The following is a 14,486-nucleotide window of genomic DNA, read 5'->3' as shown; positions in this document are numbered from 1 at the left end:
TACCTGGAAGTTTCCCCTTTAAAATTTCAATCCCACTTCTCTTTTGACATAATACTCTATCAATTATCATGCACTAAACCTAGCATTACATCTAAGCTCTTAAGGTTTAATCAACTAAATTGATCATGTATGCCTATGACTTTATGATCTCATGACCCGCCACATTATTCTTACCAACATTACATAAATTACGATTGATGCATCAGATGTATGAAGACATGTAACTATGTATGATTAATGGTTAATCAAACATAATCATTAGTCAGACTCCAACTTGGTGTAAAATTTTGATCCTCAAGTACCAAATATGTTTTTTCTTTAATGGACAAAACTTGTTTCTGATTGACACAAAAGCACCAAGTACCGATGCTTATTTAAGATAATCACCTATAAGGTTGTAATATGTGCCTTGATTTCTTAGTGAAGAAGAAAGAGGAGAGAGACTCGAAGATGGAAGTGCGTTGCACGCACGAAGCACGTTTCCTCCTTCCTCAGCAACCCAGGCGGACATGTAAGGTGCCCGGGTGGGCGGTGCAACCCGGACAGGATTAACCCAGTCCTCAGATTTGCCTCCAAGGTAGAATTTCTTGTAAAAAAACTTGCACTGGGCGGGTGGTTCCTGGCCCGGGCAGGCAGTTGCCCTGTTTTGCATTTTTTCGCGTTTCAATCCGGATTTTTTGGATTTCTTGTTTTGGGTTTTGGGTCATTTTGTAAACGTTATGAGGTAATATATAAGACATCCTAAAGTCATATAGAACCCTAAGATTCAAATTAGCCACAATACATACATACATACATACATACATACATACATACATACATACATACATACATACATACATACATACATACATACATACATATATATATATATATATTATATAATTATATATATATATATATATATATATATATATATATATACACACACACACACACTGCTCTTTCTCTTCTTTTCCATTGTAATTCCTCCATTAGAGAGGTTAAAGAAAACTCCACGGTTCTTGCTTGTGGATGTAGGTCAAGGTTGACCGAACCACAGTTCATTTTAAAGTTTATAACTTTGCATTTATTGTTGAGTTTGAAGTTAACTAGCAAACCCTAGGTCCTAGAAATTGCATTTATTTATAACAATTGGTATCAAGAGTTTTAGGTTTGGGAGGTTTCTAGTTAATTTCTTTGAAGAATATATGTTAACAATGAAGCTTGACATTGAGAAGTTTGATAGGTCCATCAATTTTGGACCATGGCAATTGAAGAAGAAGGCAATCTTGATTCAAAATGGTAGTCATGGTGAAAAATTAAAGCCTACTACTATGACCGAAGAGAAATGGAAGAAGTGGATTTGAAGGCCTTATCAGCTATACAACTTTGCCTCTCGAATGAACTATTGAGGGAAGTTGATAAGAAGGACTCAACGTCGGGTCTATGGTTGAAGTTGGAGTCCATTTACATGGCAAAGAGTGTCACCAACCGACTTCTACTCAAGAGTAGATTGTATGACCTTCGACTTGAGGAAGGCAATTCTCTTAAGTCTCATTTAGATGAGTTTTATTCTATTGTTATAGATCTTCAAAATACTAATGTGACTTTGGATGATGAAGACTTGGCTATATGGTTGTTGTGTTCATTAGCACCTTCATACAAATATTTTAGGGAAACTATCTTGTATGGTAGAGATAATATGAGTATTGATGATGTTAGGGATGCTTTGACCCAAAGGGATTTATTGATTGATGATCAATTGACATCTAAATCGTCAAACTCTAGTGATGGCTTGTTTCTTAGGGGTAGATAAAATGATGTTGCATCTACTAGTTATGGTGGTAAGAATAGGGGGTGTTCTAAGTCAAAGAAGCCTCATTATAATAGACATAAGACTTGCATTTATTGTCATATAAAGGGGCACATTAAGTCCGAATGCTATAGGTTGAAAAACAAGCAATCGTGGGATAGTTAGCCCAGGAAAGGCAAGGAACCTATGAACTCCACAGATGTAAGCTATGTTGATTCCGATAGCAAAAGTGGTGCATTGATTGTCACTCATGATAGGCTCAAGAGCAAGAGTGAATGGATAATGGACTCGGGATGTTTTCATGTGACACCCTACAAAGACATGTTCACCTTATATGAGGAGTATAATGAAGGAATGTTCACCCATGGGAAACAATGCAACTTGCAAGGTGATTGGCATAGGGTACGTAGATATCACAATATTTGATGACACGTTTAGAACATTGTCCAAAGTCCGCCATGTTTCGGAAATGAAGAAGAACTTGATGTCTCTTGATACTCTTGACAACAACGGGTGTAAGTACATAGCGGAAGGTGGAGTATTGAAGATTATTAGGGTTACACTTATATTGATTAAAGGCATTAAAAGGGGAAGCTTGTATATGTTACAAGGATCCATGGTTAGTGGTTCGGCTAATGTCTCCACCGGTACTACAAGTAATGATGATACCAAGCTTTGGCATTTGAGGCTTGATCATATGGGATACTAAGGAATGTTCGAACTTTGCAATCAAGGATTGATAGATAATGTGAAGTTAGGCAACCTTTGCTTTTATGAGCATTGTGTGTTTGGTAAACACAAACGGGTTTGCTTCAAGCCCACAATATACAACACCAAAGGACCTCTTGATTACATCCATTTAAATTTATGGGTTCCCTCTAGGAAGACTTATTTGGGTGGTTTTAGTTACTTGCTCACAGTAATTGATGATTTCTCTAGGAAGGTGTGGTCGTTATTTCTCAAGTACAAGGATGGTGTGTTTCTTCATTGGAAGACTATGATTGAGAAGAAAACCGACATGAAGATCAAAGTTTTGAGAACCAATAATCGCCTAGAGTTTGTTGAAAAGAATTTCACTAAGTAGTGTCTTGATGAGACATTGTTTGTCATAGAACTTGTGTTGGGAGGCCTAAATAAAATGGTGTTGCAGAGAGAATGAATATGGCTCTCTTAAAGAGAGCAAGATGTACGCTCTCACAACCAATGTTCGGGAAGATCTTTTGGGTCAAAGCGGTTGCAACTACATGCTATTTGGTGAACCGGTCTACTCACTCCTCCCTTAACTTTAAATCTCCTCAAGAGGTAGGGTTCAGAATTCCTTGTGATTATTTTATTTTAAAGGTGTTTGCTTGTCCGGCCTAGATTCACATAAATAAGGATAAACTTGAACCTAGAGCTAGAAAATGTGTATTTGGTTGGCTATGGTTTGGGGTTAAGGGGTATAGAGTTTGGTATGAAAAATTTAGGAGGGTAATAACTTTTAGAGATGTTGTGTTTGATGAATCATGTATGATCACTCCGAATAAGGACCTTTATATTTTGTAATGATGTAGATTCATCTCATGACACCGAGGAGAAGGTGGAGCTTGAAAGTGCTTCGCATGATGATGCTCTCACTCAAGAGAATCATGTTGAAGGTTGATCTCAAACCTAACGCAAGAAACTTGCTAGTGAAAGACAAAGAAGGAAACTCAAGCATCCTCAAAGATATGTTGAGGAGTGTGACTATGTGCAATATGCTCTCACCGTGACAAATGAGGTAGAAACATTTGATGATCCATACTCCTACAAGGAAGCAATGTCTCAACCCGATTCAAGCAAGTGGTTGATGGTAATGAAGCAAGAGATGGAGTCTTTGCACAAGAACGATACTTGGGAGTTGGTTGTTGCAGCTAAGAAGAAGAAGCAAGATCGTTGGGTGTAAGTGGGTGTACAAGAGAAAAGACGATACACCGGATTCGGGAGGTCCCATCTACAAGGCAAGAGTTGTGGCAAGGGGTTTCACTCAAGTTCAGGGTGTTGTTTTGCATGACGTTTTCTCACCGATTGTGAATCACTCATCTATTAGAGTTTTGCTTGCCTTGATAGCTATGGGAGACTTGGAGCTACACAAACTTGATGTTAAGATCGCTTTCCTCCATGCGGACTTGGAGAAGGAAATCTACATGAAACAACCGGAAGGTTTTTAGGTTGAAGGGAAATAGAGCATGTGTGCCGTTTGGTGAAGTCATTGTATGGGTTGAAGCAATCTCCTAGGCAATGTTATAGAAATTTTTATTCGTTTATTATGGCTCATGAATTAACAAGAAGATCTTATGATAGTTGTGTCTACTACAAAGAACTATTAAGTGGTTCTTTTATTTATCTTTTGCTTTATGTTGATGATATGTTGGTTGCTTGCAAGCATTTGATTGAGGTCAATTATTTGAAAAAGTTGTTGAGTAGCTAAGAAGATACTTGGGATGGAGATTTGGAGAGATCAATTTAAGGGGTGTTGTACCTTACCCAAAGAAGGTACATTGAGAAGTTCTTGAAAGGTTCTCAATGAACAATGCAAATCTCGTTTCTACTCTATGGGTTCTTACTTCAAGCCATCAAAGGAGCTTTGTCCTCAATCCGGAGAAGATGAAAGGGCCATGGCTCATATATCTTATATTAGTGGCGTTCGGAGTGTGATGTATGCCATGGTATGTTCTAGGCCGGACATTGCTCAAACGGTGAGCAAGATGAGCTGTTATATGTTAAGGCCCGGGAGAAGGTATTGGGAAGCTTTGAGCGGCTTCTAAGGTACTTGAAGGGTACCTCACATGTTTTCTTGGAGTTTGGCCAACATGCAAATGGTGCAATTGGATATTGTGATTTGGATTATGGTGGAGACTTGAATGATCGGAAATCAACTTCAGATTATGTGTTTACCTCGGGAGGTACGACCGTAAGTTGGCAATCTTCTCTACAAGATGTTGTAGCTCTTTCAACTACGAAAGTGGAGTTTATAGTGATTATCGAGGCATTCAAAGAGGAAAAGTGGCTTAAAGGTTTGGTCGGGGACATTAGCTCGTATTCTAATTTAAGGAGGTGTCCATCTTTTGTGATAGCCACCATTCACTTGGCTAAGAACCAAAACACGTTCCATAAAAGAACGAAGCATATTGATGTGAAGTACAACTTCCTCTGAAATGTCATCGATAAGAAGGAGTTGAAATTGATGAAGATTTGAACCGAGGAGAACCCATCCGACATGTTGACAAAGCTTTTGCCAACCACTAAGTTCACTTTGTATGTGAACTTTGTGGGTCTCTCCTCTTGTTTGTTGCAGTCCCCTATGGGGTAGAGCCTTGGAGTTTGATTATTATTTTTGGTGTTATTGGAGGTGTTTGGAGAAATTCAAGTCAAGGTGGAGAATTTTAATATGTGCCTTGATTTCTTGGTGAAGAAGAAAAAGGAGAAAGACTCGAAGATGGAAGTGTGTCGCACGCATGAAGCACATTTCCTCCTTCCCCGGCAGCCCGGACGGACGTGTAAGATACCCGGGCGGGCAGTCGGCACTGTTTTGCGTTTTTTCGCGTTTTAATCTGGATTTTTTCGGATTTTCTTGTTTTGGATTTTGGGTCATTTTGTAAACTTTAGAAGGTCATATATAAGATATCTTAAAGTCATTTAAAACCCTAAGGTTCAAATTAGCCACAAAATATAACTCTCTCTCTCTCCTCCTCCTCCTCCTCCTCCTCTCTCTTTTTCTCCATTGTAATTCCTCCATTAGAGATGTTAAAGAAAACTCCAAGGTTCTTGCTTTTGAATGTAGTTCAAGGTTCGTTGATCGAACCATGTTAAATCTTTGTCTCTCTTAATTGCTTCCATTTCTCATTTAAAGTTTACAATTTTGCATTTATTGTTGAACTTGAATTTAACTAGCAAACCCTATGTCATATAAATTGTATTTATTTTTAACATCAACCCTTTGTACAATGTATAGTTCTCCCTCCGTTTTAAAAATATAAAGCATTTAGGATTTATGAAGATTTACTTTGACCAGAAATATCTCTTATAGTATGATAAATAAAAATTATAACATTAGATTCGTCTTGAAAAATACTATAATAATATTATCATCATAGTATTGTTATCAACAAGTATAGAGAGTAATTAGCGATTAAAGTTCAACCTCGAATATCGTGTGCCGCTTATACTTTGAAACAGAAGGGCTAGTATTCTCGATGAATTTAATTCCGATGCATGCCATTTCTACTCTGAAAACATTGTCATTTCAAATCCTAATTGTGGACTTAAATTGTTTAGATGTCAAGAATCGAATAATTTGATGTTACTAGTGACGTTCATTTCTAATAGATGTACAAATTGATAGGTTGACGTACACCTGTGAAAATAATTCTTGCAAACCTTTAATAATGTAGTAGGGCTAAGTAGGGTCAAATGCATAGAGAATGGTCTTTTAATCTAGCTTCTAATGTATATGAAAACTAAAAAAGATAAGATATATTGGTATATTATTGGTATTGAGGCTCTAACTAAAAAAATATAAAAATCAAACTAAAAGGATCTAGGACAATGGTCCACCATGTTCCTACATATAGTTCATCAAAATATCATCAATAGTTCAATGAATCAAATATCTAGAGCACAAGTTAATCCTACTGTCGGGTGTTAAGCTCTTAATTAACACATGTAGTACAGTTGCTAACATAATCAGATTTGCTAATTGTGGTAAGTCTCTAAAAGTCAATTTCTCAATTCTTACTCTTATTAGCAAGATTGAATCAAACAATTAATTAGGTTGCACGATTAATAATATAAACACTAATTAATTAGAAAATATAAATGACTAATCAAACCATCAACAACATCAATCAAGATTCATAACATAAAACATGGATTATATTCTTAAATCCTAGAAAATAAGACTACTTAGTCATGAAATAAATAATAAAATCTAAATCTATAAAGGAAAACATAATTTAAAAAATCAACGAAAGAAACTAATAGAACTCATGAATTAAAGAAGAACAAAAAAAATTAGGGATTACTAAAAAGTTAGAGAGAAAAACTAAAACCTAATGAATAACGTGAGAGAGGAAAGAGAGAGGAGTAGTCTTAGGGTTTCTAATCTAAATGATATTTAATAACCTAATATCAATAGAAAAGTAAGTTACAAGATAAGAAAAGTCAAAATATTCAATAAATGAACGGACTATTGATCCACGCATACGATATATATCAAATTCCAGCGGAAATCGTCCGAACTTTCGAAAGGCATAACTGCTTGTATAGAAGTATCCTTGGGGCACGCGACCTACCATTGGAAAGCTCTTTTAAGTCTATAGTTTCGAAATATGCTGAAATTATTCAATTATTAGAAGCACATCAAAAGTTATGATAAGAAGAGTAGACGCAACTTGTTTTCCACATTTCTTTTAATAATTTATTCTGCTATTTTTCGCTCAAATTCGTACTATAACATATCGAAACGATCATTATGCAATGCATATTCCTTCTTAGTGCTCCTAACCTCAAGCTTAGGTAATCATACTCCAAATGTGTGTTCATTTGATGAAATTCATTAAAAATTTAGAAAACATACCAAATAGGAGTAGAAAAGCATAACTTAAGAATATGATGCAATTAAACCCAAATATGAATTTTAATCCTTATGCAATCAAAGTATAACAGACAAGAATAAAGAAATTAAGCAACACTTAAGTTTAACGTGTAAACCCTAGAACATAAAGAAAACCACATCATTGTATTAGGACTTTTAATATGATCAGATAATGAGACTATGAGACAATTCAATCTCTCGACTCACTAATATCCCTTCAGAAGTCTCTCTATATGAGTTTCTCTCACTTATGGCATACATAAATAAAATGGCCTTAAACATATTTATATTAGGACACAATCATAATCCAAGTAAACTTAAGAAACCGCATCCGCAAATTGATTAGACGAGTTGTGCACCCTAGCAAAAACCTACCGCCTAAGGCAAGAACTTCCAGACACAAATAAAGCACGCTCGAGCAAGGAACCGCTCCTCGGGATCCGATGCTTGCACGGAATTACACTCTTCTGGTTTGATTTAATTGACACCGATGTACTCCGCACTATGGGGCTACTCCATCCCACATCAGTCAACCATCATCTCACTTGGCCGATGCTCATTGTTGCACACTTGTCGACACTCCAATTACTCGCTTCATGTAATACGTCTTTAACACATGCCTTACATTTATCTAAACTGTACCTGAAAACTTATTAAATTACCTTATTTAGAGCTCATCTGAATTATCAAAACTTATTGAAGTTCTTTTTGAAATGTATTCAAACTTATTTGAACCTTTTTAAATAGAACTTATTTGAACTCATTTAGACTTGAAATAGTTTTATTTTAAGGTGAAAAGAGCACGTCGTTAAAAAAGCAACTAATTATAAAAGAGTCTAATATAAATAGTATGTTAAAGTAGTATTTTTTAATACAATTAACATTCTACTACCTTTAATTTAGAAATACAATGATTATTTAGTAAGTTTTGAGCTAATTACTGTTAACAAAGAACAAATATATGAAATGCATTCACGACATTAATTACATAGTGGATTCTATAATTCAATAGTTATGTGTAATTGTCAACATAGATCTTTAACCTTTCCTTGTCTTTTTCAATTTGCGTTGGTATCACTTTTTACCTTATTTGTTGTTGATTAATTAGTTCAATGAAAAAAATAGTTTGCCGAAAATATTCCAAAGATATTACAATGCAACCAAACCAATAAGCAACCGAAAAGTGCTTGCTGACTGTATTGAAAGAAAATTCGAAAGATGGTTTCTCTTTTCTTCTAGTGATATTTGGAGTAAAGGGGTTCAGATAAGGTGCACCCACTATGGGAACTCATTAGCTGATGTTGCAATAATACCAAGAAGTGTCTACAGATCACTTGCCACTAACAACTCTTTACAGGCTAACATGTACATCTACTAGAATGATGAAATTTGCATCTACGTGCTAATTTTTCTTTCAGCCCTATTATATATTGGCAAAAGAAATCTTAGTTGGGCGGGTAGCTGCATGATCTTCGGTAAATTTTTTTTTTACATATCTAGATATAATACACAAGTTGTATCATATATAGCACATACGAAAATATCATAACATGATGGTTAATGAATCAACTTGTAATGTAATGTGTAGTGCGATCAAAACTTGACCTTTTTAAATTTTTGGTTCAAGATTCGTCATTTTATATTATAATTGTTACATAACGGGATTTAAAAAAATTCTTAACCTTGTATTTAATATTTTTATGAAAATCGTTATATATCTCCTTGTAGCTTGATATAGATACAATATTTGGTATATCATGTAGTCCTGGAGTGTTTTATATTATTGAGAGTATTGGTCTAGCTTTCTACATCTTGCTCATAACAAATTGAACCAAAAACACGCATATAAAACTAACTGAATAATATATTAATTAATTAATACTATATAATATTAGAATATATTATGCATATGAGGTTATCAAAATGATTAGATTAAATACCCTAAAGAATTCATGTTACGGAATATAAGGTTATATCATGAATGACTAGAGCTAATTGCGATGGACGTCACTGTATTATTTATTTAATTCCTTTTTCCATATAACTATATAAGAATATGGCCTTTTCCTTCTCTTGTTTTGGCCTCTTGTAATCATCTTGTTGCTAGACGCAAATTCCATGATATTCTAAAAGTTGAAGTTTAGGAGCTTTAAAGTGCATGTGCTCTTTATGTTTTTAAAATTCAATTTAGGATCATAATTTCGCACTGATAGTGCAAGAACAGTACTTAAAAGAGGAGAATTCGTTTACCTTTATTAGTATGGAAAAAAATTCAACATCTTGATGTGTTTATCATGATTTCAAATAAGCAAGTGCCAGACTAATTAGGAGTTAGGAGTCAACAAAGAGGATTATAAGATCTAGTTAACTTTAGTTTTCACGATAATTTTTTTTTTACTTATAAGAGCTTTGTCCAATTAAACTCGTCTAAAGTAAAATATTAGTATCCTTAAACAAGATTAAGTAAACATTCACAGAATATTCTATTTTATCAGTTACTCCCTTTGTATTTTTTTTACCTTTTCTTCTTTGACTTTGCACATTTGTCAATAATGCACGTATTCTACATTAAATATCTTTCATTACATATTAGTAAAAATTATTATAATTGAATATTAATAAAGTATTCATTTAGACGAATCAAACAAGACCCACATGACTATATTTTTTCTTATACATTGAGAAAAATCTAAAAAATTATCTTTAATTGTGAATAGTGTCAAGATTCTAAGTGAGAAAGATAAATAAATACAGAGAGAATGCTACATAAGAGAATATATTATTAATAAATAATAATTGGATTTTAGTGGTTCGCCTTTGAGAAGCTAGTCATAAATCTTACCTGTCTAATTATTTTGAAATTAATTAGCTCCCAAAGATATATGACAATGTGGCAAAATAAAAGTATGAATTAGAATTATTAGATGTAGAGGCAACATTAAAGTTACATTTTAATTCCACTTAATTAGATCAAAGTAGAATCAAAATAACTCAACTACTAGTAAGATGCAAACCCTTGCATCCCAAATCTGAACGCACTCTTGTATCCCATGTTGCTATTATTCTCTCAAACAAATGTCGAACTTGAAAAAGAAGGCACCTCATCGATTTGCTTTATATATGTTGAAAGAGACACTAATGTTATTCTTTATACATGAACATCACCTTGAGTATCAAGTTTCTTGCCTCAATATTTTCTAAATGATGAATGATATATATATCTAAAAAAAGTTTCTTATTTTTGTGCAAAAAGCTTTAATGTTATTGATCATGAAACATTAATATTATCTAGAAATCCACAAGGAAAAAATCTTGTTATCGAGATAATTTACAATCTTCTTATATGTTCATAGAAAATTATTTTATATAAGGATTCTTTTTTTAAATCACCAATTAAATATTTCTTATAACTTCCTCTACAAATCTTGCTATATAATTCATGCCATCATGAAATATGAGTCGACTTTGCGAAAGAAGTGATCACAAACGATTCTTTTTCCCCTCTCTCCACAAATCGCAAGACATTTGGTTAGGGAGTTTTAGTTCATGTAATTCATGTATAATAAAAAAAAATAGAAATTACGTAGAGTAGGGGTTTAATCTCGAGACCTCAAGTACATATATAAAATTCTTAACCACTAGACTAAGTTGTATTTAGTATTATTATCATATTAATAAATAAAAAATTTTCTTACTAGAAACATAGGCCGGACCTAATATATAAACTTATATATATAATTAATTAATATGGTTCCAGAAAAGGGATAATAATGCATGATTGACAACTAGATGAGGAATAAATTAAACCTTCATGGCATCATTTACACATAAATTGCTTGTTACATGTATCACTTTAAATCTTGATGGAGGCAATTAATAGAGTTGAGGGCTTCGTAAGCAAGAAAATGATATAGTACAAATTAACACTAAAGTCTTGTCAAAAAAACAATATTCACTAAAGCAAAAGTGTTAATATTCATATAATACGCGGTTGGCGGCAGAATAGTGGAGAGTTAGACATAGTAAAGACAATAATTGGTGCTGGTAAGGGACAAAATCTTCCGTAGAGAAAGAGGAAATATTCAAAAAGGGCGTGTTGCATCATTTGCTTAACATTGACAATTTCTTAAGACTTATCAGCAGCTTCTGAGAAATTTAAGGATATCATGATCATGATGTGAAGAATTATATTCTAAATTTATATATCTATCTTTATGCTTTAAATTTATGTTGCTTTTTAGGAAGTTGATTGTGATTTTTATCTTTATTTTTCCTAGGGTTCTTATGTCAAAGTCTTCGTTTGAGTGGAATTCACATTTTCCATTATATGTTGAGACAAATAGCTATCATGAAAAATTGGTATTCGAACAAAGACGGGAAGATGACCTTGGCCAACAAAAATAAAATAATTTCACACACACGCACTCACCATTTATGAAAGGTCATATACTCATATACATGTAAATATGTTAGCCTTCTAGTGGCATGAATAATCAACTTAAGCCAACAAAACAAAGAAGTTGGTTTTTATGAATATGAAAATTTGAACTATAAATAAAGCTGTCAATTAATAAAGGCATAGGTTCTAAAATAGTTGCAGATTTTGGCTATTTTTGAAAATATTAGCTGAAATATAACTTAATTGATAAGTAAATTTAAATTGAAACTATGACAGTTAAAATCAATAATTTGTTGCAACTAATAATAAGATAAGTGATAAGATGAGTCATTTCGTAGTATTAATAATTTAAATAGTTGTAGCACCAAAAAAATCATTAGTTGAAATTGGGATAAATAACTTTATCATTAAAAAAAATAGGAGTAAAACTAAAGGAAATAATACAACGTCTTATTGCGCTTATTTTGAGAAGTTAAAAGTTTTTCAAATTTCGCTTATTGGTTTCTTATGGCTCGAAAATCAATCCTTAGAAGAAAAGTATAAAGAAGATTAAAATTAGAGGAGAACTAAGGATAAGGGAAATTAATTTTTTTTAAGTTATTACTTTAACATCAAGGATTAGGTTTGTGTCTATACCTCAACTCTTACAATTTCTTAATCTGACATTTGCATTTTAGTCAGTCGTTAGGTATGGTCTGGAGGTTGTATAAGGTGGTATGTGGGGGGGGGGGGTGAGCGAGGAGACTCGAAGGTATCACGCGACAGCAGCCCGCGAGATTTTATGAGCGGGTCAAGCTGCGCCCGCAGCCTGGCATGTCCATCTAGCTTGCGTGAGCTCCAGTCCACAACCTATGCCTACAGCTCGTTCCTTGCGCCTGCATCATGTTTCCCGCGCCCGCAGGTTTCAGCGCCCATTATGGGCTTTGTCGAGGCTTTGTACACGTTTTCTTACTTAATTGGTTTTTCTTGTTCAACTAGGATCCTAATTAATCCCTGGTATAAATATGTTATAGGCCTTAGGCCCTCTCACTACAAGAAAAGACAATATAAGCGACGGCTTAGCACTGTCGCTGACACCCTCAAAAACAACGACGATCAACAGTCGTTAACCTACATTCTTTGCACCCGTGGTTGCCGATTTAGGCATCAACGACCGTCTGACACTTATATACACCAACCACTTTATACTGTCGCTGGCATTTAACAACAAACGTTTCCTTTTGCATCCTTGACAACTTACACAACGATTGTTTAGCTGTCATTTTTTAAAAAGTACATTAATTAGATAGTAATGTACCAAATTATAATTAAACCTGCCTGCACCTAAATATACTTCACTAAACCTGTTCTTGCATCACATTCAATATTTTCAACTAAAAAAAAATGCCATTTTAATATATATTACAATATGCATAGATACTTATATAATTACATAAAGTAGATTAAAATTATATACACAAGTAGATCCTGGTGTCGGGAAATAAAGTAGAAGTTGGGTTCTACAAATATATATCAAAAAATCTAGAAACTAATAAGCTAGATGTCGATATTTATAGACATTAAATGTCTATAGTTAGACAAACTACCTAGATTAAATATATGTACGCAAAATAGATCTTGGTGTCGGGTTCCAAAAAAATATATACCGACACATCTAGAAACAAAGCTAAATGTCGATAAATATAGACACTAAATGCATATAGTTAGAAAAACTATAATTCTAAAGTTAGTTACCGAGTTGCCAAAACCAAACAAATTAGAATGTCACGGGTGTCTCTTTTACACTACTACCTCCACCAAACCATGGGTCATCTTTTGGTCTGCATTGTGGAGGGGGACCTGTGTTGCAACCTGAGAACATATGGTAGAAATTAGACATGTTCCTCATCATTTTCTGCAGGACAACCCGGTTTGACTCTTTTATCCCTGCAACGACCTTTGCCTCCACCTCTTTCATCCCTGCAGCGACCTTTGCCTCCACCAGCGCCTCAAGCTGAGAAAAAATGAACGGCTCATATGGTTGTGAAGAGCTATCTCCTCACCTAGATGAAGAGTTGTAGTATAAATGATCACCTTGACCCAACCCCTGCACTTTTCCTCTGTTCCTCCCACCAACTATCTCCCAATACAACATATTAGGGTTCAGTTGTGACCCCTGAGTGGTACAATCATCCAACTTCTTTTTGTATGTCTCTTGCATTTGGTTAAATGTACTCATATTCATGCATTTTCAAGTAAAAACTACTATGTGACACACCAAATAAACTATATTTGTGTTTCTTGTAATGTTTATAACTTAAACTAACTTCAAACTACTCATATTCATTCATTTTTAAGTAAAATGGGCCAAAATGACCTATATTAGGTTCTAACATGTCTATATAATGTATTTTTGATCAAAACCACTAATAAATACATGAAACAAACTATATCTATGATTTTTGAGGTGTTTATAACTAAAAATAACTTCAAACTACTCATATTCATTTATTTTCAAGTAAATAGCCTAAAATGGGCTAAAATGGCTTACATTTGCTTCTAACATGCCTATATTTTGTATCTTCAATCAAAAATACTAATAAGTACATGAAACAAACTATATATATGATGTTTGAGGTGTTTATAACTTAAACTAACTTCAAACTACTCCTATTCATTCATTTTCAAGTAAAATGGCC

General features: G+C 33.9%; 1 protein-coding gene across 1 annotated transcript; it reads left to right on the top strand.

Moving 5' to 3' along the window:
* The first annotated feature begins 4,368 nt into the window (after nucleotides 1-4,368).
* LOC125493693 (secreted RxLR effector protein 161-like) lies at nucleotides 4,369-4,970 on the top strand. The gene is made up of 2 exons (XM_048637177.1): nucleotides 4,369-4,482; nucleotides 4,542-4,970. The coding sequence occupies exons 1-2, from the start codon at nucleotides 4,369-4,371 to the stop codon at nucleotides 4,968-4,970; spliced, it is 543 nt and encodes a 180-aa protein (XP_048493134.1).
* Nucleotides 4,971-14,486: the final 9,516 nt, after the last annotated feature.

The sequence above is a fragment of the Beta vulgaris genome, chromosome 9, assembly GCF_026745355.1.
Source record: "Beta vulgaris subsp. vulgaris cultivar EL10 chromosome 9, EL10.2, whole genome shotgun sequence".
NCBI lineage: Eukaryota > Viridiplantae > Streptophyta > Magnoliopsida > Caryophyllales > Amaranthaceae > Beta > Beta vulgaris.
Note: the sequence above shows the minus strand (reverse complement) of the source record. Positions and strands in the feature narration are given on the sequence as shown.

Coding starts and splice junctions, on each gene's coding strand:
- LOC125493693 (XM_048637177.1), top strand. CDS start 4,369: ATGGGTTCTTACTTCAAGCCATCAAAGGAGCTTTGTCCTCAATCCGGA. Junction 4,483..4,541: donor GGAGTGTGATGTATGCCATG/GTATGTTCTAGG, acceptor TTATATGTTAAG/GCCCGGGAGAAGGTATTGGG.